The sequence below is a fragment of the Aphidius gifuensis genome, linkage group LG2, assembly GCF_014905175.1.
Source record: "Aphidius gifuensis isolate YNYX2018 linkage group LG2, ASM1490517v1, whole genome shotgun sequence".
NCBI classification, from domain to species: Eukaryota; Metazoa; Arthropoda; class Insecta; order Hymenoptera; family Braconidae; genus Aphidius; species Aphidius gifuensis.
In genome coordinates this window covers 4,387,661-4,413,757 of record NC_057789.1, presented here as the reverse complement: position 1 = coordinate 4,413,757, position 26,097 = coordinate 4,387,661, and the positions used below count along the sequence as shown (strand labels likewise).

Below are 26,097 nucleotides of genomic sequence, written 5' to 3'. Positions count from 1 at the left end.
GCACATCTTCTGACTCGAGATTTTTTATGTCCCTCGGTATTTTTAATAGTAGAAACTGGAATATTTTGATCGTTTACCATTGACTTTATTGCTATAAAAATATTTAAAAAATTATATTTACACTGTAAATTATATTTACATTTATTTAATAATTTACTCACCCTTATAAATTGACGAATCAGTCAAAGCTTTACTTTCAATAACTTCCACATTTTTACTATTTTCATGAAAACCCTAAAAATTAAAATTAACACAATACTAATTAATTCTAATTTCATATTAATAATGAATTAAAAAAAAAAAAAAAACAAAAGCATTTTATTACAAGTATTTAAAAAATTATTAAACATACCGGAGTTAAATTTTCTATGTTTTTTCCATGAGATACTTGAACCAACTCTATCACCGAAATGATAAAAATGACCGAGACAATTGCTGAGATGTTCATTGTTTATCAGCTCAACTAACTTTGATATTTAATAATTAATTTTTCCTCTTTTTATACTTGAAGACAATTTTTAAAAATAAGAAAAAGACACGCTTAATCATTAGTAATGCGGAATTAATTGAATCGTGACTTAATTAATAATAAACAATGCGTAATATTAATAATCATTGCGTTTATTAATTTACTTCGTATTTCACTTGCTTAAAAATTTACTTCCGTATTTTATTTTTTTTTTATAAAGTTGAAAAATTTATATCAACTTCCTTGTTGATTACACCCGCAAAAAAAATTTTCATAACAAAAAATTATTTATTAATTAATAATAAACAAAAAAAATTCATCTAATTTTCATTTTGTTTATTATTTTTTTTTCATCTATATAATTTCGTATTTTAAATTTCGAGATAAAAGATTAGTAAGATGTCGCCCTTTAATGCTTAATCGGCTAAGCAATTTTCTACTTGTTCAAGAGAGAGACAGTAAAAGAGCGAGAGAGAGAGAAAGATTTTTCATCTAATTAAAAAATATTTTTTTTCCAATAAATAACAAACCTCTCTGACAACGTGACAATTAAAATAATAAATAATATAAACATTTAATCAGTGAAAATGTCAAACTTTAATACCACTGATATAATTGAAGATGATGCAGCTGATTTAAAATTTCCAAAAGGTAAGAAAAATCTTATGATATAGTAAAAAACACATAAATATTATATTGAAAAATCATAACCTCTATTATGGTTGATGGGTTTGTAAACAATTATTAAATAAATGCAATTGTATATTATTTACATTTAAAAATATAAAAATATCAAGATCGAGTCAATATTTCTTTCAGACAATTCATCATGTGATTCCTTTAGTGATCAAGACATTGATAAAGATAATAATATAACAATTGTTAATCATGAAATATTTACTCCAGACCCGGTCTGTTGTTCATGTAAAATAATTCTCATTGAGCCTTTTATAAAATGTGCAATTTGTGATAATATAAATATTTGTTGTTTATGTTTTTCAAATGGTTTTGAAAATAATAAACATAAAAATAATCATGATTATACTATTGTCAGATATAATTTTCCAATTATAAATAATGATGATGATGATGATAATTGGACAGCTAATGAAGAATTATTATTATTAAATGTACTTCAAGAATGTGGTTTTGGTAATTGGAAAGATATTGAAAGACGAATACAAAATAAAACAGCTGAACAATGTCAAAGACATTATATGAAATATTATGTTGATAATCAATATTTAAAAGGTTTACCAGTTATGAGAGAATCAGAATCAACAATATTTGGTTCAAAACCAATTCCATATTTTTTTAAATTACAAGATCTCGATGATCCACCAAGATTCCAATCAAATTCAATAAATAGTCGTCATTTTGCTGGTTATAATTCAGCAAGATCTGATTTTGAAACAAATTTTGATAATCATGCAGAGTTATTAATATCAGAATTAAAATATAATGAATTTAATAATAATAATGATGATGATAATGATATTAATAATGAAAATGATGATAATTATAAATTATTTCAATGTTTACAAGCAAATATTGTTGATGCATATAATAATAGATTAAAAGAACGTCAAAGAAGAAAAAAAATAATTCGTAAACATGGTTTAATTGCAGTAAGACGTACATATTCATGGTTACGTCGTTATGATTCAACAATAACATCACCAATTGTTGAACGTCTTGTGTCATTTATGCAACTTGTTGATGGTATTGAATTTGATTACATTATGGAGGGTTTACATCGTGCTGGTGAATTGCGTAATTATTTAACAAAGTTATTTGAATTTAGATCAAATGGTTTACGACACAAACAGAGTGTTAAAATGTTTAATAAATTAAGTAAAATTAAAATTGAAAAAGATAAAGAAAGAAGAATTTATTTGAATCAATCAAGCTTTACAATTAAACATATTGATACAACAAATAATGGTGATGGTAATGGTAATAGAAATACTGAAATTGTTAGTCATAATTGTTTTACCCAAAGAAGACCACCACCACCATTGGAAATACGTAGACATATTGGTTATGATAAATTAACATCACCTGAAAAAGATTTATGTTCAAATGCCAGGATATTGCCTGAAGACTTTTTGTATTATAAAAATATGTTAATCATTGAAAATAAAAAACTTGGATCATTAAAATTATCACAAGCACGACCATTGTTGAGAATTGATGTTAATAAAACAAGAAAAATTTATGATTTTTTTGTTCAAGAAGGACATATTAATCAGCCAAATAATTAATAGTAAAAAAAAAAAGAAAAACAAACTAGTTTAATTTGTAAATAATAGACAATTGCATTTTTTTTTTTTGTATATAAACAATAAATTAAAATATTAATATTAATTTATACGACTATTAATGAGAATTTGAAATTATTAGAATTTGAAAATGCTGAAACACTATTGATATCTGAGGTACACATGCTTCTGGAGCATAGAAAAGCACAAAATGAATCTGCTGAAGAGGAACAAGAATTTTCTGAAGTTTTTATGAAAAGTCTTAATTATACTGATCGTTTTAGAAAATTTAAAAACAAAGAAATAATTTCAGCAGTTAGAAAGTGAGTTTAAAAATTTAGATTTAATTTAAAATAAATGGTATAAATTAATGTTAATTATTAATTTATTTTTTAGTTTATTGATGCAAAAAAAATTACACAAATTTGAGCTTGCATCATTGGCAAATTTATGTCCTGAAACACCAGAAGAAGCAAAAGCATTGATACCAAGTCTCGAGTGTAGATTGGAAGATGAAGAATTACGAACAATTCTTGAAGATATACACACCAAAAGATCACTCCAATACTAAAAATACATTTTTTTTTTATTTTTCATAATTTCAAAACTAAATCATTAATTATTATTATTTTTTTTTTATAACTAAAAGCATTTTCATAAAATTGACAAATAAATAAAAAAAAGTTTCATTTGAATTTTTTAAAACATGATAAATATTTATTTTATTATTAAAATACAAAATAAAATTTACCTGAGAATTGATGATAGAGTTGGTAGAAAAAAAAATAAATTTACACATTACAATTAAGTACAGTAATTTGAAAATAAATAACGAATTAAAATGAGACAGTTGATACTTGAAATGATAACCAGATATTATGTCGCGAAATAATTGCGTGTAAAACGTGGTTCTAATTTTGTATCACGCAATAACTGGATGATGTTGAGAATATACTGGGCACTGTTATTATATTGTACATGTACCAAACATTAATTGATCTCAAAATGATACTTTGATTATATTACATCAAGTTGATGATATATTTTTCTTATTTTCTTAAACATAAATTTTACTTTATTCTTCTTCATTTTATTTAATTAATAAAGTAAAAAAAAAATGAGCTGATTCAAAGCGCCATCTTTTCATTTGCTCATTCGGCAATAGGGATTTCTCGGATAAATAATTTTAGTTAATATTTCTTTTACAATCAAAATTTAAATAATTAAATAATTACAAATTTTTCCTGACGTTATTGACAAAAAAAAAAATATGCATAGCTTGTTATAGAAAATTTATTTAAATAACTAGTAAATGAGCAGATCAGATTTCTATTCAAACAAATAGTAAAAAAAAAAATATACATATTTCTTACAAACGTGTCTAATGAGTATCCAATTTGGTGGTATTCTGTAATATTATACCTTCTTGTTTTTCATTCATTTTTTTTTTATTATTATCTTGGTGTTTTATTTTCGAAATTTATATATTTCTTTTTTAAATTAAATATGTAATCAGTAATACTATTATTTTTCATTTTCAATTAGTTTTAATTTACACTGCTCATATGAATATTTTATGTAGACATTTTGATAATTATTGTCAATCAATTGATTTATATTTTTTTTAACATTTTAATATTACTGTTTATTTATTTTTTGGGGTCAACAGTGTTGTGTCTGTCACCTCTACAATCATAATGCACCTAGGCTTATTTTACTCTATTTTATAATTTATGAAACAATATATTTTTTAGTTGAAAAAAAAAAAGAGTGAAATTACTTTATAGTAGTTTTGAAAACTTTATGTTCATACGCACGTGCTGGACTCACGCGACTCTAGCAAGTCATGTTTCACATATATATGTTTATTTTATAATATACTCGAGTACATTAAAGTATCTTGTAGATTTTCTTGTCTTTTTTTTCCACAAGGTCAGAATAAATTATAAACTAAATTAAATTGTTAAAAATTCATCAACTATTTTTTTTATAAAAAACAAATTTAATTATTCATATTGGCCTATATTTTGACCTATATTTTTAGACAAAAAAAGAAAAAGTAATTATTTCATTAAATGAATTTTATTTTTACATTTTTTTTTTTAATAAATTTTTCATTTTTTTATTTTATAAATATATGAAAGCTTTAGTATTTTTAAATTTTTATTATACAGGCTGTCGAAATGACAGATAATATTTTTAAAAATATAAAATTATTGGTCAAAAAATTGTCAAGTAGTACATCGAATTCTCGCGCCTGCCCTATGGACACATTATGTAAATTGGTTCTATCGATTTTACAAGAAAAGCCGCAAGTGCCTGTGTAAACTTGTTGCGCATCTACTAACAAAAAAATAAATACATAAATATATTAAATTCAAAAATATATATATCAAAATTTACAAAATATATTTCCAATAAATTAATTATCATTTTAAATTTATAAAATTTACATATTTCTAAATATATTTTTCATAGTATTGAATATATATATTTTTTTTTACATAAGCTTTTGATGTTACAAAATAAAACTTGTTTTTTTAGAAATATTTATTTAAAAATATATTTGCAAGTACATATACTAATGAAAAATAAAAAATTACATACGTTGCAAAAAAGAAAAAAAAATATAAATAAATAAAAAATAGATAATGTATCTATCAGTAGAAAAATACTACAAGATATACTTTTCATTGTATTATTTGTCAGAGTCAAGTATGTTGATGTTTTTGCAAATCACAATATAATTTTAAAATAAAAATCACATACTTGTTATTATCAATGTTTATGATAAGACAATATATACAGGTCAAGGATGAAATGTAGAAATAATTATTTGACAATTTAATATACATAAAATCATCAACAAAAAAACAAATCTAAATATAATTATAAAAAAATTTTACTTTTAATTATTTAAACTTTTGATAACTATATGAAATAGTTATAATTAAGAAAAACTGCCGAGTCAATCATACAATAATGATTTAAATCCATGTATTTTTTTTATTTTAAAAAATTTTTTTCCTCTCACTTTATTTCGCGTAACTCGATGTCATTTTATCGCGATATTTCCCCTCTTTGATAGTTTCTGAGTTGCCCCTCAGTACTCCTTCTCTCACGCGTGCAAACCCAAAAAAACCCAGTGTATTTTTTTTTTTATATATACACATAGACATTGTATATTCGCGGGCGCGCGCGCGCATTCACCTCCTCACTCTCTCAAGCTTCTCCCATTCGTTGGTGCCCTCTCATAAGGCAACAGCAGCACTCTTCATACACAAATACATTGATATCGAACCGCAATCTATCGTGGATAATTCATACGTCGCAAGCGGTTCCCGCTTGTTTTCTACTGTACTTTTTTTTTAAAATACAAATAATATATTATAAATTATTTAAAAAATAATATTTAAATTTTTTAAAAAATAGAAAATATATTTTAAATTTATAATAAATACATACGAGTATGTGAATTGTGTAAAATAACTATTTAAAATATATTTTCTCATTTGTACTTGTATATTTTATAACATTTACAAAGTTTATTTCATTCGTCTGTGTATATAGTTACTTACACTACTGTTGCTGATCCTCGCCTCCTCGACGTCTCGTGGGGTCAGTGCCTGCTCGGATCTTGAGCAGGAACACCAGTGGGGATCGGATCACTCCTCTTTCTATCATAAATTTTTTATAAATTTATTTTTTTTCAATTTCATTTGATAGTTTGACGCGACAAACAAGTGTTTATTTATATTTATTATTTAAAAAATTACAAGATTTTCTTTTTTTTCGTTTTTTTATTTAAACAATGTGAGTGATTTTGTTTGTTTTGATTTTTTTTTAATTATTATTATTATATTACGTACATTGAACTTGATAAATAATTTTTTATATTGTTTTTTTATTTTATTTTAAATTTAAAAGGTATTTCTTATTTTTTTTTTTCGATTGAGTGTAGTTTTGTTAATTATTATTTGATTTTTCATTTTTTTTTTTTGGAGTAATTTGTGTGATTTTTTTTTTAACCTGTGAATATTGTTTTTTTTCAAATTTATTTGTTATTGACAATGAAAGTTTAATTTATTTGTGTTTTGACGATTTTTTTTTTCATTTTTTAGTAAATTAATTGAATAATTTATTGTGATTATTTGTTATTTGACAATATTAGTGTGGAAATTATATTTTAATTATTTTTTTATTATTTCGTTTAATTTAATTAAAACTAATTTTCTTTTTTAATTATTATTTTTGATGAGGTTTTATTATTTTATTTAAAGTCTAACGAAAAAAGAAAAAAACTATTATTTATTTAAATCCGCTTTGTTTCAGTTGTATAATTCTTTTTTTTATCTTATTTTTATTCATAGTTTTTTTTTACCTTTTTATTTTAGTGAAATTAAAGGTGGTGAATTTCTAGGGCGTATTTCCGATATTCGGTTTAATCCTGGGTTTCTTGGTGCATTGAATTCCTTTGACTGAGTGTTTGATTAAAAACTTGAATATATATTTATTATCACTGTGAAAAAGCAAAAAGTAATTATAGAAAATAAAAATATAAAAATTTAAGACAAATAGACTTGAGAGTGTTTTAAAGAAAAGTGTGATTAAAAAAGTTCGTGACTCATGTGTGAATAGACATTTAAATAATAATAAAAAAAATTAAAAAATAATAATAATATATTAAATGTCAAGATACGTGAGGATTTGAACTTATCTAAAAGTAAGTCACATAGAGTTTTTATTTATTATTATTTTTCTATATTCAAAGATAAAAAAATATATAACTTCAAATATATTCAACTGATTTATTTGCTAAATAAATTATTACAATCTTTGTTTGAACATTTAAACGTAAAAAAAAAAAAAAAACATTTTTTTTCTTTACAATTGTCACTGGTTCATTATTATTATCATTATTATTATTTAAATTGACGTATTTTTTTTTATTTTTTTTTAATGAGAATATCTTTGACTTCAAATAAAATCTCAATCAATCAGTTACTTGTTATATATATATTCAATTTTAATAGTCAATTAAAAATTAAAATAAATTTTTTTTTCTCTCGACATTCACGAGAATTTCAAGAGCAAACTACTACTTTGAAATAAAAATAATAAAAAAAATACAAAAATTTTAAATAACGGATGAGAAAAAAATCGAAATAAAAAAACAAAATTACCGTGAATGAACTCTTTTACTGACAGGTGTAGGTTGTTTTTTTTAAAATATATATTTATTTTTTGATTTAAGTTCAAACCATTCCATCTCCGACGAATTTGTAAATGGAAATTATAAGCTTGTCTCGCGTGTCGATATGCTCGTCCCGCGTGCCTTTTTTATTTTTTTAACTTTATTATTATTGTTATAATTTGATTTTTATTATTTTACAAATAAATTTAAATATTTTATAATTGTTTTTTAAATATTATTGTTTAAAACAGTTGAAATTTCAATTATTAAATTTCATTGTTAAAAAAAAAAACAAGATAATAATTTATATAAAAATTAAAAATAACTATTTCAAATAAATTTCAGTTGAAGCACAATAATAATTTTTGTTCTTGAAAATAAAGCATTGATAATAATTGCATCAATTTATAGATATATTATTAAATCATGCCTGATTATCGCAGTAAAATTTTACGATATTTTTAAAATTCGTTTTATTATTTTTAATTAATCAATTTAAATGATAAATAAATAGGTATAAATTTTATACTATTATTATTTTAATAGTATATCTATAGTTTGTGAGATTTTTCCGCGAAGATGATTTGTACGCAAGTGAAAATAAAAAAGTATAAAAAAAATAAATAACTTATCAGAGGAAAACAAACGTCACAGCATCATCTTTCGTTGGCTATCTATCGTCTCGACTTCATCATATAGCTTTACGTCGCCTAAGACTTGATTGTTTACACTTAATCCCGACGGCTCTGATAAATACAAGTAAAATAATAAAAAAATAATAATAATAAGAAAACACACATACTTTGTTAAATAAAGCTTTGAACACCCACGTTGCTTCACTGAAATAAAGGTCAGTTTTTGATCAAATATATATGTAACTATTGAATATATATATGTACTTACAGCTACGCATATAATATACAAATATATATTGTATAATTAATATTCTATGGTTTATTTTATCCTTATGAAAATTTTACAAAGAAAGATAATAATAACACTAATAACATCAAATAAAATTATACCAATATTTTCACAAAGCAATGAATTAATTCATTTTTTAGGGGAAAATTTTCGAGTATTAATTTTCATAATTATACAGTCAATTTAAATTATCTTGATAAATAATTATAATATTTAAAAAACGTAATTAATAATTTTAAAAATTCATAAAGAAAATAAATAATTGTAATTAAATTTTTTCGGGAAATTAAATTTTTCAAGTGATTTAAATTTTTTTTTTTTTTGATTAAATTAAATTAAAAAATAAATGATAATAAAACTTGCTTTTTTTTGTGAAAAATGAAAATATAATATGGAGCTTTATCTCCTGAGAACGTTGATTTTTTTATTATATTTTTTTTTGTTATTAAAAAATCTCGATGAAACTTATAAGTTATCAAGTGTAATCAAAATTTTTTTCTCCTTTCGGATCATTTGATTTTGTATTGGGGGTGTGTTACAAGTAAGAGGGGTGGTTTTTTTCCTTTACTTTTTTAGATTGAAAGGTATCAAATAATTTCTGAAAGGTGGCGTAGATATATAGTTGAAAAAGTTGAGTATACAGCCCCACCCGATTGGTGGCAACGATTTTCACTGCTTTCAAGAGGTCGTCGTGTTGAGAATCGATCGATGCTTAAGGTTGAAGCAAAGTATAACTTTAACAAAAATAAAAATACCACCCTTATTTATTTATTGTATTTTTTTATTTTTTTTTTTTTATCGTACCGTGTTGTGGGTTTACATATAGTGCCCTAACAATTCTAAGCATAAACATGCAAATAAGATTAGTTTTCATGTTTTCAAACTGAAAAATACAATTGGTTTTTAATTTATTTATTTTTATTCATTTCCTGTACATATTTTTTACAATTACTTTTTTTTTTTTTATTCTATGCTTTGTTTAAAATTTCGTCGGAAAAAAATTTAATAACTCTATTCATTAGTCTAATTATTAAAAAATATTTTTTTATCAACAAAAAATGAGTTTATTTTTAATATTTTTTCATTCACAGAATTTTATTTATATAATTTTTTTTTTTTTTTATAAATATTTTACTTTATTCGTCATATTCATTTTTATTATTTATCTATTATTATTATTTTTTATTATTTCTTGTTCTATGATTGCTCAGGGCATGTTATATCATTTTTTTTATTATTTTTCATTCGTTTATGACGGGCACTAGTTGTACAGTGTTTAAATTTTATTATACTAAGTCTTTGGTACTCTCATTTTTCATATTTTTTTTTTATATTTTACAAGCTTCTCGTGATTGCTATGTATACGCGTGGATTACGTTTTGCGTAAACCCGTGGATTCTATGATTTACATAATTGGAATATTGATCGTTGTTTGTAGCGAGAATGAACAAATGAACAAATACGTCGTCACTGACCTCCAACTATATTTTATTTATTACAATTTTTCACCGTGATTTGTAAAAAAAGAAAAAATAATATTGCTATTATTATTGTTATTATTATTTTTCATTATTTGTTTTTTTATTTTTTATTTGCCTTTACACATCACATTACGACCTATTTTTTTTCTACATATACGGTACAAATTGTTGTTGTTATTAACAATGAAATTTTTTTTTTTTTTTCAATTCTGGTCATGTCAAAGATTCTAGTAAAAAAAAAATATTATCAATTGATATTGCTGATTAGAAACTTTGAATATATAGGTATATAATGAAAAAAAAAAAATAGAAAATCAATATTTTGTATTTTTTTTAGTCATTATTTCAAGACAGTAGGTTTTTTTGTGTCAAAATGAAATTAATTTTATATTAACGAGATATAGATGAGATATTTTTTAAGACTTGTGTATACATATGGCTTATCATCGTCAGGTTTAACGACGCATAATCCACAGCTGATTGTGTATCATTAATGACATCAAATCGTTTTAAACTGTTTATCAATGATAACATGAAAATTATGTTTTTATTGGCTTCCAAATAAATAAACGTTATGTAGTATATATAAATAATTTATTAATGTTTATTAATTTTTATGTCTTTAAATAAAAATTATAAAAAATTTATTTAAAACATAGCTATTATCAAAAGATAAATTTTATTAATGTGAAAATTAAATCTTATTATTTCAATGGAATAAAAAATTTCTGGCATAATTCCAATTTTAGATATAAAATAAAAAATTACATCGGTACATAGAAAAGGAGGTGATGCATGCCTGTCTGATCTTTATGTATTTTTTTTTTTTTTCTTACTGTGTGTCACTGAGAATGAGTGGTGAGACTGATAACCAAAAATTTAAAAAAATTAAAAATGACTAAAAATGAATGTGCTATTCATCTTGCTTATTTTTTCATTATTTTTTTTAAAATAATATATTAAATTCTTTACTTTATTGATATATTTACTTGTTACCTTTTTTTTATTGTTCTTTTTCGTGCTGTTGTGTTGTCAGTCGATTGAAATTCGCGACATGCCCTTTTCATTTTTTTATTTATTTATATTTTATGGCTATATATGTAAATCTCTTTTTGGCAAAATTTCAACTTTTATTCTAAGCAATTTAAATTGTATTGCTTAAGTGTCGGAAAAAGGGGGCTAAAATAAGAGCAAGGTCGAGTAAATTTTTCTTTATACACTTGATGGGTTCATTCCTGGCATCTGGTGGTTTTTTTAATGTTAAAAAATCATGAATTTTTTTGCAGTTGTTCACTTTGTCAAGTTACAAATGCAACAGACTTCAAAGTACGTAGATTAAAGTTTTATTATATTTTTTTTTTACACTCATCACAAGTTTTGTTTTGTTTGAGATTATTATTTGCGCTTTTTTTTTTTTTTTTTCGTATATAATATTTGATGTTTTTTGTTTTATCATCATTTTATTTAAATTTGCTTTTTTTTCAACTCGTTTGATGAAAAATGGGTTTTTTTTTTGTACCTGAAAAAGAAAAAATAGTATATAAATATAAATTAAAATTTTGTAACGATGGAAAGTTTATACATTGGAAAATTATGAATTTATTTTATAGACAAGTTGTGCGTCATCTTTATGTCTGTTAAATATTTTCCATTTTGGAAATTTTCTGTTTTTTTTATAAATTTCTCAAATCCATTCATAAAATTATTTTTTTCATATATATTATTCTTACTATTATTAATAATAAATTTGATTTATTAATGTGTTTGTTATTATACTCACTTCAATCAACGAAATCAAAAGAAAATTATGACACAATTTGTTAATGAATTTTTATTATTTATTTATATTTTGTATACTCTTTAAAACTTCCAACTTTTCTTTATGTTTTTTTTTTTTTCCTCATTCTTATTTCATGAAAATTGCTGTGTTTTTTTTTCCACAAATGTTAAATATTTTTTTTTTAATTTAATTCTTTTGATATAATCAGAAGCGTGTGATTGACACCTCAATCATAACCAGTTTTTTCATTTTCATTATTATTCCAGCTAATTAACATTTTCACGTTGGGAATTTTTTTTCTTCTTATTATTTCAATAGAAACAGAGTCAGGTTTATGTGAATGGCAGCTAAGAGTGGTCTAACTCAAGTTACGTTTCATAAAATTAATAAAAAAGTATCTTTTTTATTTATTTTATTATAATATAAAATATAATAATTCAAAGTTATTAAAAATTCTGTTGTTGGGTTATGAAAAAGAGTAACGAGTAATTTTCAAAGGCATTGAAAATTATTAATTTTTTTAAAAATATGTCAAGTTGAGATGAAAAGATAAAAGAAGAAAGCGATCAAATGAATTTTCACACAAATGTCTTGTCTGTTTTATGACATATATTTACACAAATTTAAAAAGACTCACTGAATTTTAATAAATTTAATGAAATAAATTAAAACAATAAGCGGTGTATTTATCTAACTGTTATTTCAGTAGATAGAAATACCAAATTCACGCTTGTCTGACTGTATAAGTTCGTTGGGCCGTTACTACTTAAAAAAGTTGAGCAGTTACTTTCAGCTTATTATATTTTCAATAATTAAAATAACAATAATAAACAATCAAAAGTAACAAATAAAAGTGAAAAAAAGTATAATTTTATTTTTCATAATATAAATAAAACAAAAGTAAAAAAGAAAAATAAGTTTGAAAATTTGTTTGTTCATTTATTCACATTTAGGTTTTCATTCGGTGAATGTAATATATAGTAAAAAAGAAAAATATATAATTTATAAAATAAAAACTCGAAAGTTTATATGATGTTATCAGTGCATAGAAAATTGCTGAAATAAATGTGCTTCTTTTCATTAAATTCAGTAGAATTTATATTTGTGCATTGACCTTGACTGTGGATAAAAATAAATTATATTAAAATATTAATCATTTTTTTTTTTCAAATAATTTTTCCTAAAAAGTCAAATAAAATATTTCAATATAACAAGTTTTATGATGATTAATCAATGTTTTATTTTTATTTAGTAATTTATTCAATACAAGTGCCTTTTAAAAAATAAAAAAACATTAATTCAATTTTATATCTAAATACGCTTGTCCATAACATGAAAAAATATCTTAAAATGCTCAATATAATTAAAGAAAAAAATTAAATTAAATTTAAATTACTAGTTTTATGAAAAAACTAGTTGAATATATTTTTTAACTTGCTTCAAAGATATTTGATTTTAAAAGTAATTATAAAAAAAAAATAAAAAAATAAATAAATTTACAAAGCGGGTGTCCTTATATATTACAATTATAGGCAACTTGTGAATCGAGAAAAGTTGTCTTGTGAATCGACTGATAATGAAAACCGCTCGTCCAATGCTTCTGGAATTCAGCCAGATCTTTTCTTCATGAATTTAACTTTTTTTTTTTATTTATATTTTTTATTCTCTTTCACGTTTTAAATACATGCACTCGTGTCTTTTATATATTAATACCAAATACATGTATGTATATTGTATATATGTATGCAATATAAAATTTGCATTTTAGCTACTCTCTGCGTAACTCTCTGTCGATTAGCGCGTGCGAAAAACTCGCATAATTATTTTTCATATATATTTTTTCATATATAATATCTATAAAAACTGTTTTTCATCATTATTAATTTTTTTTTCTTTTTTTCTGAATGTATATGTATATGAAATTGAATTTTTTATTTTTTAAATTAAATAGAAATAATCAAAGAAAATATACCCTGAAAAAATATAAAATGAAAACATTTCTTTGTCTTGTATAAATTTTTTTCATTTTTATTAAATTGCTCCACTCAGTTTTATCATATTTAATTTAAATTATATATCTTTATTGCACTTCTCAATGCGGATTTATGAGAGTCTCGAGAATATTTAACAGACAAAGCTTTAAAAAGCTCAAGACAATTTATAAATTATATAATACTTAACCTTTTTTTTTTTTTAAATTAATTTCTTTACATCAATTATAAATAGGTAAATTTTAAAATGACTAGTAAATTTGTTGAATCGTATTACTGATAAGGATTGGTTTATTTTTTTTTTTTAAATTTTATTCTTGTTGAATATCTTGAAAAAAGAAAAACTGATATGAAAAAAATTTGACAAGAAAATATGAATATTTTATTCAGTCTGATGTCGTCAACTGTACAAATTGTTTTTATTATAATATAAGATCTCATTTTTTTTCATGACTATTTTATTTTCTAGTCATATGAAAAAATAAGAATGAAATGAAAAATAAAACGATAACAACAAAGTAATATGTCTCAAAGTAGTATGTCATATTGCAGGTCAATAGGCTTTACTTTGAGCAAGATAATGCTACTTTTCATTTTTTTTTTTTTTTCATTTTTTTCTCCTCATCCACCTGGCTCCCGCAAGCACTCCAATACAATCAACTAACAACTACTTTTTTTTATTTTATTTTTTACCAAGTTGAGCCCAATGTAAGTACCAGTATCATTCAACACAATAGGCTTTAAAATTTTTTTATCCACCCCTTTTTTTTTCAAGCTTTACACTATGACACTTGAAATGTTTTTTTTTTTATTTTTTCATTCTATATTATTGACAGTTTTAAATTTTCTATTTTCAAAATCATACTCTTTTTATTTATATTTTATTTTCATGCTATCAATGAGGTTAATTTAAAAAATGTGTTTACTGCATTTAAAAAAAAAAAATAAAAAAAAACTGGGTTTTACAAATGATAGTATAAAAAAACCAGTTGTTTATATTATTATTTATTAATTTATCGTGATTTTATTCAACCTGTCAAAATATTAATAATATATTTAATAAATTGAAAGAAAAAAAAAAAAATTATACATTTTTTTCTTTAATTTTTCTAATTTTATTTTTCGTTTTTGCTTCATTTATTGTTTGTACTTTTGTGTTGCTCATTAAGTTTGTTGGGTGTCCTTTCAAGCAATGCGCACGCGACATCATATGTGTATATAAGTAGTATAGATATATATTGTGGAAGACGAAGACGAGTTAAAACCCGTCTTACTTGGAGCAGGTGCGCCGGATGCATTCTATGCATACCAGGCCTCAAAAGTCTCACCGTCGTCCTCATCCAGCATCACGACGACCTTCTATCCCCACTTTATATCAATTTTATATCTTGTCTCTCCTCATTCTCTCAATATTCCTTATTCTCTTTTCAATGTTGTGCATCTACTTGTTTCATTTTGTGCCCATTATATATATTCAACTAAAAAATATTTTTTTTTTTTTTTATATAAAAAAAAGAAAACAGCCAAGAAAAAAATAATTATTTTTAGTTTTTTTCATTATATACATGTATAATGTAATTTTTTATTATACTTGTATTTTATTTATATAAAAATTCAATCGACTATCGATACAGTTCATACAGTTTATGGGTTTCTTTTTGGTCTAGATCAAAAAAATATAAATTAAAAAAAACTCTACTCTGTTCTGTAAAATGCAAATATATTTTTTTTATTTTTTAATTATTATGACAATTTTCTATTTTTTTATCATAAATATAATTTATTTTTGATGAATTATCATTGATATTATCACTTGTCGTATGTATATGACTCAAAAAAATAGGTAATTCATAAATATTTAATTTTTTTTTACCCTCGTATTTGAAAAAAAAAAAAAAATAAAAAAAAACATGGATATATTATTTTATTTTCTCTCTTGTTGTTGAAGTCAATGAAAATTTACAGGTAAATACATACGTGACTTATTTATTTTTTTTCTTTCGGTCAGATAAGGTGACTTTTCAACCTCACTTCCGTTTGTCGTGATTTTTTTATTTATTTATTTTTTTTTTCTATTCTTTTTCTCTTTATCATTTACAGCAGTGGGAAAATTTTTATCACATAGGTTTATCTCAATGACATTTTAGATAATGTATCAATTTTTTTTATTTTTATAAGTTGACAGTTATGATAACAGTGTAAACAAAAAATAAAATAATAAGCAATTATTATTGCTATATATTATTAACGAGTTTTTTTACATATTATTTTCATTTAATTTCCAAATATAATTTATATCATAAATTGTATTTAATAATAATAATTATTGCAAATTTTTTTGTCATAAAAATTATAAAATCTAGTAAAAAACAATATTTACAAATATGTTTGAGTTGACATACATATATCAATTTATTTAAAATGAGTCAAACATGATAATTTATCAAACATTTAAAAGCTTTTCAAAATTTTATTTGACGGTGAGTTTGAAATTTTAATCGTTAAATTCACTAGTCGATTTATTGAATTAATTGGATTCGTCGTCAATGTAAATATACATGTACATTTAAATGTAGGTCACAAGGATTTTCAGTCTGATTTCCTGAATTTAGTTTTGAAATTACACTTGATATTGCTCGATAAATTTAAATATAAATATTTGAAGATATAGATTTATATACAAGAATGTTTTAATATTCTTAAAATATAATATTAGTTGACGATAAAATTATAGACAATATCTGAGTTGATGATAAAGTCCTTTCGGTAGCCAAAGAAGCATACTCATTTTCCAAGAAAATTCGTCACGTTTTTATTTGTCAATTCGAAACACGAACGATCGTTATATACTACTGAATATCATTAGCAAAAAAATTATTTGATTTAACTTATTTTCAAATTTAACTTGAGTATCTCTCAACATTTTAATTTAACGTTGTCACTTTTTTTTGTAGTAATATATTGATAATAATAACTAATGCTGCCGCGATAGACGATAATCACGATACGATACGATAATCCAAATTTTTATCGTGACGATATGGCGAGACGATACGAGAATTTCCTCACGATAATTACGATAATAGCGTCAAAAATTTGAAATGAGCTATCCTCGTAATTTTTTTTTTATTAAATTGTGTAGAACCCCAGCAAACTTAGAAAAAAAAATGGGAATTTTTGAAACCGTCAAAAGAGGGTAGGGAGTGGATTTTAAGGGTTTTTAATTTTTTTGTCAATGATTTTAAGTGTTTTTAATTTTTTTGTCTATGGCAGAGTTGAGCTATCCTCGTTATTTTTTTTTTATTAAATTGTGTAGGACCTAGACAAACTTAGAAAAAAGGAACCTTTGAAACCGTCAAAGTTAGGGAATTATTTTAAGGGTTTTTAATTCTGTTGTCAATGATTTTCAGTGTTTTTAATTTTTTTGTCTATAGCAGAGTTGAGCTATCCTCGTTATTTTTTTTTTATTAAATTGTGTAGAACCCCAGCAAGTCTAGAAAAAAAAATGAGAATTTTTGAAACCGTCAAAAGAGGGTAGGGAGTGGATTTTAGCTGTTTTTCATTTTTACGACTATGATGGAAATGAGCTATCCTCGTAATTTTTTTTTTATTAAATTGTGTAGGACCTAGACAAACTTAGAAAAAAAAATGAGAATTTTTGAAACCGTCAAAAGAGGGTAGGGAGTGGATTTTAAGGGTTTTTAATTTTTTTGTCAATGATTTTAAGTGTTTTTAATTTTTTTGTCTATAGCAGAGTTGAGCTATCCTCGTTATTTTTTTTTTATTAAATTGTGTAGGACCTAGACAAACTTAGAAAAAAAAATAGGAATTTTTGAAACCGTCAAAAGAGGGTAGGGAGTGGATTTTAAGGGTTTTTAATTTTTTTGTCAATGATTTTAAGTGTTTTTAATTTTTTTGTCTATAGCAGAGTTGAGCTATCCTCGTTTTTTTTTTTTTATTAAATTGTGTTGGACCTTAGCAAGTCTAGAAAAAAAAATTATCATAATAATGCATTCGACGATACGATAATGACTGGATTATCGTATCGTATCGTATCGCGGCAACACTAAATTAATAACTGTACTAAAAGAAAGAGAGACATTCTGTATTTATTTATTTATTTAACAACAAACGTTTATGGATAATATTCAGGGATTTTCGTTTTATATATTTACAAATTTTTAGAATTTCCTAGCTTTGCGTTTGTTGTTAAATATTATATTTCTTAATTTCTTTAATCTGTATTTATCTGTATGTTTGTTTCGCTTTTTTTTTTTTTTGTTTTTCATGTCAACCAAGAAGTTTGAACAGTTTTATAAATAATAATCGTATATATATTTATTATATTCTTTGCACAATCAATTTACGGCTGGTCCCATGGGTAACAAAAACTTTATTTCAAGTAACTCTATAAAATTATTAATTAACTTTTAGAATAGAAAAGTTTGCCCACAGTATTGCGAAAAAAAAGTCTCTTCATAATCTTTTATCCATTGAGTTAAAAAAAAAAAGTACATAAAACACAAAAAAAAAATAATACCAACAATTTTTTAATCCAAGTTCATCAAAGAATATACTGTATACAGTGAAAATGGCTTTTTTAAAAATTCATATATATTTTTTTCATTTTTTAACGTATATATTTTAATCCTTTTTTTTCTTTTTTACAAACAATGCTTCTTTTATTTTTCATAATAGAAAATATTTGACGCACAAATAAAAAAGAGTAAAAAATATAAAATTAATAAATGCATGAATAATAAATAAAAAAATTAAGGCATTAATTAGTTTTTAATTTATTATTATATATGAAGGTTGAATTTTAAGATGACAAAGTATGTGGAAAAAAAAAATAATAAAATGGAAGATAGGGTGGAATACATAGAGGAGCTTTTAGGGGTTAGTTAAAGTGAGACGTGAGACAGTAAAAGAAAGAAAGAGAGAGATAAAGATAAAAAAGAAAAAAAAATAAATAAAAAAAGGACATTATAAAAAGTGCCATGACTATGTGTGAGTATATTTTATAATATATATACAGAATATGTATATGTAAAGTGGCTAAAAGCACGCACAAGCCAAAGCTTTCAACTTTGAAATACCATAGGGTGTTGAGAATTCATTATTTGTTTGCTTATTCACTGCAATATGTTACTATTCTTTTTTTTATATACATATTTCTTTGTCTTATCTTTATACAAGTATTGTTTCTTTATTTTTTTTTTCTTATAAAAATACTATTTTACTGTTGTACTTCCCCTTTAGTAATATTCACTGTTCTTTGTCATGTCCATATCGAAGGACGAACTTGAGAAGCAAGACCATTTAGAAACACGATAGTGCAAGCTTCGAGTTATTGATCATCCAACAACTGACGCACAGAGAAACCGTGTGCCGCAGGTGTATTAAACCCCTTTAAACAATATATTCAATTTTTTTTTTTTTTTTTTTCTGAATATTCAAAACAAAATTAAACTCAACTGATTTTTAATTTTAAATTCATTTTTCATCAATAATTTATATTATTTATTTTCTCTTTAATATTTAAAAACTTTGATAATTTATTTTCATACAATTTTATTGAATTTTTTGTTATAAACTATAATATATTATAATATGTATTTTTTAAAAATATATTTTCAACTAAAATTAATTTTAGTTTGTAATTAAAGTTTTAAAATTAACTCGTGAGTTTTACAAAATTCTATTAAATGCTTTTTTTTATTTGACTTTTAAAGTTATATTGATTATTAACTCGTGAAAATTGTTTGATAATTTTACATATTAATAGTTAAAATACCAATATATAAATCAAATTAAAATTTAGAAAAAATTTACTATATCAAATGTTAAAATAATTTATTGATTTTTTTCGTTATTATTGAAGATTAATTTTAAAATCGTTGATCAATCTGTAAAGTTGAAAATCAATCGTCAAAATTTGATTAACTCATGTGTGCACGTGTATACTAACTTTACTTATTTTTATTTCATTTTTTAATGTCAATTTTATTCATTTAATACTGTCACTAACGATATCACTTGACGATTGTTCACAATCAATATTACGCTGCATTATATTGTGTATGTAATATGCAATCCATAAAATTTAATATATGCAATACACATTGTGTTTGATCATCATTCTCAACAACTTCTCATATAATACATGCCAATATAAACCAACACATGCTCTAAATTTTGATCTATCCAGTATCATTACAAAAACACGTATATCAATTCACTATGATCGAATATTTTGATGCTTAATGTCAATCAATTTTTATATACAACATCAGTCACTATATTTTTTTTTTTTTGTTATTTATATTTTTATTATTATCAGTACACAAATACACTAATCTACCTTTTTAATTTCATGTATGACCTATTTTAAATACTCGAAAAATAGATGAAAATTATTCAGAATGAAATTTGAAATAAAAAAAAAATAGCTTTTATTTTTATCATTTAGTAACTTGATTTTAATTTATTTCTTTATGAATTTAAAAAAATATTTATTAGCATTTAATTTTCGTGGATTTTAAATAAACAATTGATCATTTTTTTGCATAATTAAAATACATAAATTATGTCAATGAAAAATAATAAAAATATAAATTTTACAATCAATATTATTTAATAATTATCGATAAATAAAAAAAATACATTTGCATAATTAATTATTTATTTTTTTAAATAGTTTATAAGTTTTTTTTCTTTTATTTGTTTTTTTTTTATTGTTTTGTTATATTCGTACGTGCGTAAAATTAAAAATGCATTAATCGAAAAGACAGGATGTGTCGAGACAACGATTTCCCACATTTGTTTTCATGGCGACAATGTGATAACTGGCTAATTTTATATTCGCATAAAATATAAAATTAAACAACATGCAAAATGAGCTTTTGATTAAAAGTTGATTTTATTTTACAAAAAAAATTTTTAAAATTAAATCTTTAATATAAAAATAATTAAATATTATTTGCAAATATATGAAGCTCAAAAAAATCTAATTCTTGAATAATAATTAAAATTTTTTAATAAAATTTTAAATTATCAAATTGAATATTCATGTCTCTAATTATAAAACACAATGTATGAGGTTTTTTTTACATCTTGAATTACTTAATCCTACTTGAACCTTATATTAACTATTTTTTAAAAAATATTTTTCTGTGAATCAGCAGCTGCTTCATGTAGTTTCAGTATTATGGAAAATATAGAACGATGAATATACAAACCGGTAATCGAGGCGGAGTGTATACAATCTCATGATATGCAGATTTAATATGAAAATATGCAAAACTAATTGTGGGCTTTAACTTAGATGTTGAATGAATCATGAAATCAATGAATAAAAAAAAAAAAAACCCCGCCAATAATTTTTAATCAATTTCTATATTGTTAATTATTGTATTGTTTAATTTATCAATTTTAAAATCAAGTTTATGTTTTCAATTTTTTCATTATTATTATTATTATTTTTTCTATTTTTTAAATATTTATATTTTGTCAATATAAACAAGCACAATATTATTAATTATTTTTCATAAATATTTATCTTTTATTATTAGTTTTTCTTAGTTGATTTTTTTAATTTAAAATTACTTTTAAATTTAATTTTTATCGTTTAAATTTTATAACTTTATTTATCTATTTGGTTATTAATTTTGTTTTTTTTTTTTTTGATAAAGTATTTAATATTCATACAGAAAGCTGAATATATGCATTAAATTGACACTATTTGTATCAAGATTAGTGTGATACTGGTTGCAAAACGTGCCGAGTTTATGACACCCTCGTCATGCTAAAATGTCCAATGTTTGGTGATGTCAGGTGAAATAGTCTCTCTTGTTTCACATTTATTTACAACTTTGTTATCATCATTAAAATGATATAGTAATATACCCACCAGCATCACCATTGTTGTGTCACTCATAATTTATACAATTAAATTAGAAACAAAAAAAAAAGCGGAAATTAAAATACAAGTATAATTAAAAAAAAAAACATAATTAATAAAAAACAAAATAACAATAATAGATACTATGAATTTAATTATATTTATTCAAATTTAAAAGTATATTTAATAATATCATCAAAAAATATAAATAAATACATACTCAAGAAGGCAGCCAATTAAATTTACAGTTGACTGAAAATGATTTGACTTTATTATTATTTATCAGTATAAGTTTGTTGTCAATTTTTATAATAAAAATAATAATAATAATAATAATAATAATATTTGTAGATGTAGGTATAGATTTTGTATGTTGATTTTATAAAATGCAAATTTATGTACTTTGTGTATAGCTGTTTTGTTATAAAGATCACTATCCATGCAATTCAGTTTGTTCATCATTATTATCATATAGTAAATTAGTTTATGCACTTATTGAATACTCTTGTAACAATGCATTTTACAACACACACACACATCATTTGCAATTTGATTTGATTTAAGCAAACTTGTGTACACAGCCTTGCTACTTTTGATTGATTTTCATTGACAATTTATTGTTCCACTTGTTATTAACAAATCATTAAATAAATTTATTATTTTTAAAAAACAAAATTTCTGTTTATAAATATATATATTTTTTTATATGTATATAATATAAAAGGGAATAGAAATTTATTTTTATAAATATGTTGAATTCAAGTTATTTGTACGTGTTCCAAGTGTAGATTTTTTCTGAATTTAAGTTTTTTTTTTTTTTGTAAAAACGAACAAATCCATTTTATTGTTCAAATAATGTTATTATTTTTTTTTTGTATTTTTATATATTTTTAAATCAAAGTTGTAGAAGAAAATTGTACAAAGTTATTTTTCTTGAAAATCACACAAATACATAAAAATATATGTACGTGAATTTTTCTTTTTTTTTCGTGTATTAGGGTGAGGGTGTTTTATGTGAAAGATAGTTGAAAGCTTGGAAAATCCTTTTCGTAATCATCAAATGCTCATTCCCCTATACTTTTAGATATTTTTTAAGAAGGGTAGAACTTGTTCAAGATGGCGTTTAATCATATTGAATCTATTATCTTTGATGGATTATTTTTGCGATGCAATAATGCTTCTATTTTCTTTTTTTTTTTAGAATAATAATATTTTCTGTCTCTGTATTAAAATGAAACGTGTAATACTTTATAACGTCTTTTGATTGGATGATCGATTTTAAATATAGCAATTTTTCAAAATAAATTAATCAGATATTTTCCATTATCAATTAATTTATTCTTATAATCAACATAAAAATAATAAAAATTCATCCCCTTTGCTAATTAGAAAAACAATAAGTTTAAAATTAAATTTTTACTTCTTTGCCTGAGGGAATAATTAATGACAATTAAAATATAAATTATTATAATTTAAATTCATTTGTTGTTATTATATTTATATTTTTATTGATTATATTTATATTATTTACAATTGATTAATTACTTATTTTTATTGGTTTTTCAATTATTTAATTGAAATATTTATCTTTATTTTTATCTTGAATTTTTATTTAGTTTTCGAGAAAAACATACAGTGTATCAAATTATAAGAATAATTATTTTTTTTGTTTACTATAAATTGTTGTACTTTAAACTAATTGTAATGATTAATTTTGTTGTGCAGTTAATTAACAATGTAAATATTTACAAGCTTTTTGATGATTATTAGCTTGATTATCTCGTGAATGAAAAAAAAAAAAAAAACAAATTGGTTTTGTTAATTTCACCAATGACTGAATCTATTTTGTTTTCATTTAAAAAAAAAATTATAGAAACAAAAAAAAAAATGTATTTGTTTTAAATGTAAAATTATTAATTTTAATTTGTATTTTTAATTGTTTGTTGCAGATATTTTGACAATGACTAATGAACTCCAGAATGATGTTGGATTTAAATATTCTCAAAGTGCAGAATTAAATGTTTGTATAAACAGAGTAAAAAAAAGTATCAAACAAAATTCAGGATAAAATAATTATACCATGAGATACAAGAAATATATTTTAAAAAAATAATTCAAACAATCTTTGACGCAAGTGGTTTTGACATAACAATAAGTAAATTATAAAGAAAAAAAAATTGATGAAGAATCAAGATAGAAGGTGATCAAAGTGAACAAAGAAACACAATTGCGTCTTAAAGTTGGAAAATTTTTATTAAGGTAAGAAATTTTTTATTTATTTCTTTATAAACTTTTCAATTTTCCAGTAAAATTTAAATTATTTTTTTTTTCTAAATTAAATTTTCAAACTTTATATCAAATTTTCAATGATTTATAAAGCATTGTTGACATAGAAAAAAATATTTTCAAAAATAAAATATCAACATCAAATATCAACATACTGAAGTTATTTTTTGAAAAACTTTTCTTTGTATCAATATATCTTTAGTATTGTTTATTCATTTTTTTTTTCAACTAATATAATTTTTTTTTCATTATCAAACAACTATGTTAATCAATTACACAAAGAACATAGTAATTATATTTTTTTTTTGTATTTAAAACAACAAAGAAATTTACGTCACAAGTGAACAATAAGTTTCTATAAATAAAAGTCGATATAATCATTCTATTTGAAACAAAAGATGATAAAAAAAAGAGGACAACTTCAAGAATTCTTTGTAAAAGACTTATTACATTTCTTTTTTTTTTTTTCTATACCACTCAGTATTTTTTTTTTTTTCTCCCCATTTATTTTGCATGAATTTTCACGTAAACGATCTTCTTCATTTTACGACGGTGTTTATTGACCGAAAATGACGCTTTCTGTTCTCATCTAGATATCGTTTTTTCGATAAGCTTGTTAAGTACCATTTCATCGATTCGAAAACGTATAGTTAAAGATTCTTCATGTTACACCTATGGCTCAACTTTTCAAGCCCTTTTTCTTGTTTCTTTAATCTCTTTTTTATTTTTTTTTTATTTTTCATAACACTCAAACTTGTTGTACACTTTTTCTTGAAATTCACAAGCCAAGTAGAACAATTACTCCTTACTTTGACAGAAATTTTCCTACAATTTTATTCACATGTATATAATTTTTTCATAAATAAAAATACTTGTTTTATTTAATTTGAATACATCACCTGTGTGTTTATATATATCTGCATAAAATAAAAAAACATTATCATTAATTTTATTTGTGTTGAATTGATAAAATCATCAAGATTGCATTGAAAATAATTAATAACAATAAATTATTATTTTTTATGATCACTAATGATAGATTTACGTTACACAGCTGATATGATTTCTCGTAAATTATAGCAATCTTAATAATTTTCCGACAACTGTTTGTCCGACAGGTCTTTGATAAATTTAAAGAAATGACATCATTTTATTTTATTATTATTATAAACATTTTTTTATATTATTATTATTGAATTTATAATTATTTTTTATTGAGTCTTTAATTTATTTGTTATTTTTTTTCCTTGATGTGAATTTTGCTTTATTCATTTATTTATTGAAAAACTTGATATGAAAAGTGGATGTAATATTTTGATGGATTTATAAAAATTTTATACATCAATAGATGATGTTATTAATTTATTTTATATATCTATTTTTTATTTTGAATATTGCATTTGTGTCAAGCTCAATTGACATAATGTATTTTAAACTTGACAACTATTGGTAACATTTATCTTTCTCATTGAGCTATGTATCTTTCTTTGGGTCAAAAGCGACACAGTCAATTTGATGTCATCCAGGAAATCAGTATTCCTTCTTTGATCCCTTCAGACCAATTTCAAATTCCCTATACACATTGTGAATCTGTCATTGAGTTGAGACAATTTTTTTATTTTTACTTTTAATATTATCTCAAAAGACATTTATCTTTTTTTTTTTTTATTTATTTTTTGTTTTATCAATTGAATTATTTTTAAATTTATTTATTAGATTTAAAATACATGCACATTTATGCCAACATAAATGACACACCCATTTTTAGAAGTAAAGTCATTTATAAACATGAAACTTTTAGCTTCTTG

General features: G+C 22.5%; 2 protein-coding genes across 7 annotated transcripts in view; both read left to right on the top strand.

Annotated features, from left to right (window-relative positions):
* Nucleotides 1-960: 960 nt before the first annotated feature.
* On the top strand, nt 961-3,374 carry LOC122848496 (DNA-directed RNA polymerase II subunit Rpb4-like). 2 transcript variants are annotated; one of them, XM_044146588.1, is made up of 3 exons: nt 969-1,120; nt 2,873-3,053; nt 3,127-3,374. In XM_044146588.1, the coding sequence occupies exons 1-3, from the start codon at nt 1,057-1,059 to the stop codon at nt 3,299-3,301; spliced, it is 420 nt and encodes a 139-aa protein (XP_044002523.1). In that variant the 5' UTR covers nt 969-1,056; the 3' UTR covers nt 3,302-3,374. The 2 variants fall into 2 exon arrangements, with proteins under 2 accessions (XP_044002522.1, XP_044002523.1); XM_044146587.1 differs by lacking the exons at nt 2,873-3,053; nt 3,127-3,374 and adding an exon at nt 1,289-2,733 and having other exon boundaries at nt 961-1,120.
* Nucleotides 3,375-5,943: 2,569 nt separating this feature from the next.
* LOC122848492 overlaps nt 5,944-26,097 on the top strand; it is a 63,172-nt gene continuing 43,018 nt past the window's right edge. Inside the window, exons 1-3 of one of the 5 annotated variants that reach the window (XM_044146584.1) lie at nt 5,944-6,087; nt 7,125-7,453; nt 23,953-24,262. The gene's annotated coding sequence lies outside the window, so the exon portion shown is untranslated. Of the gene's footprint in view, nt 6,658-7,124; nt 7,454-23,952; nt 24,263-26,097 lie in introns of all 5 variants that reach the window. The other 4 variants (XM_044146581.1, XM_044146580.1, XM_044146583.1 and 1 more) reach the window with 4 other exon arrangements.

What these genes read in the sequence shown, in the direction of transcription:
- LOC122848496 (XM_044146587.1), top strand. Translation starts at nt 1,057, where the DNA reads ATGTCAAACTTTAATACCACTGATATAATTGAAGATGATGCAGCTGAT. An exon ending in TGATTTAAAATTTCCAAAAG is followed by an intron (nt 1,121 to 1,288) that starts GTAAGAAAAATC and finishes TATTTCTTTCAG; the next exon opens with ACAATTCATCATGTGATTCC.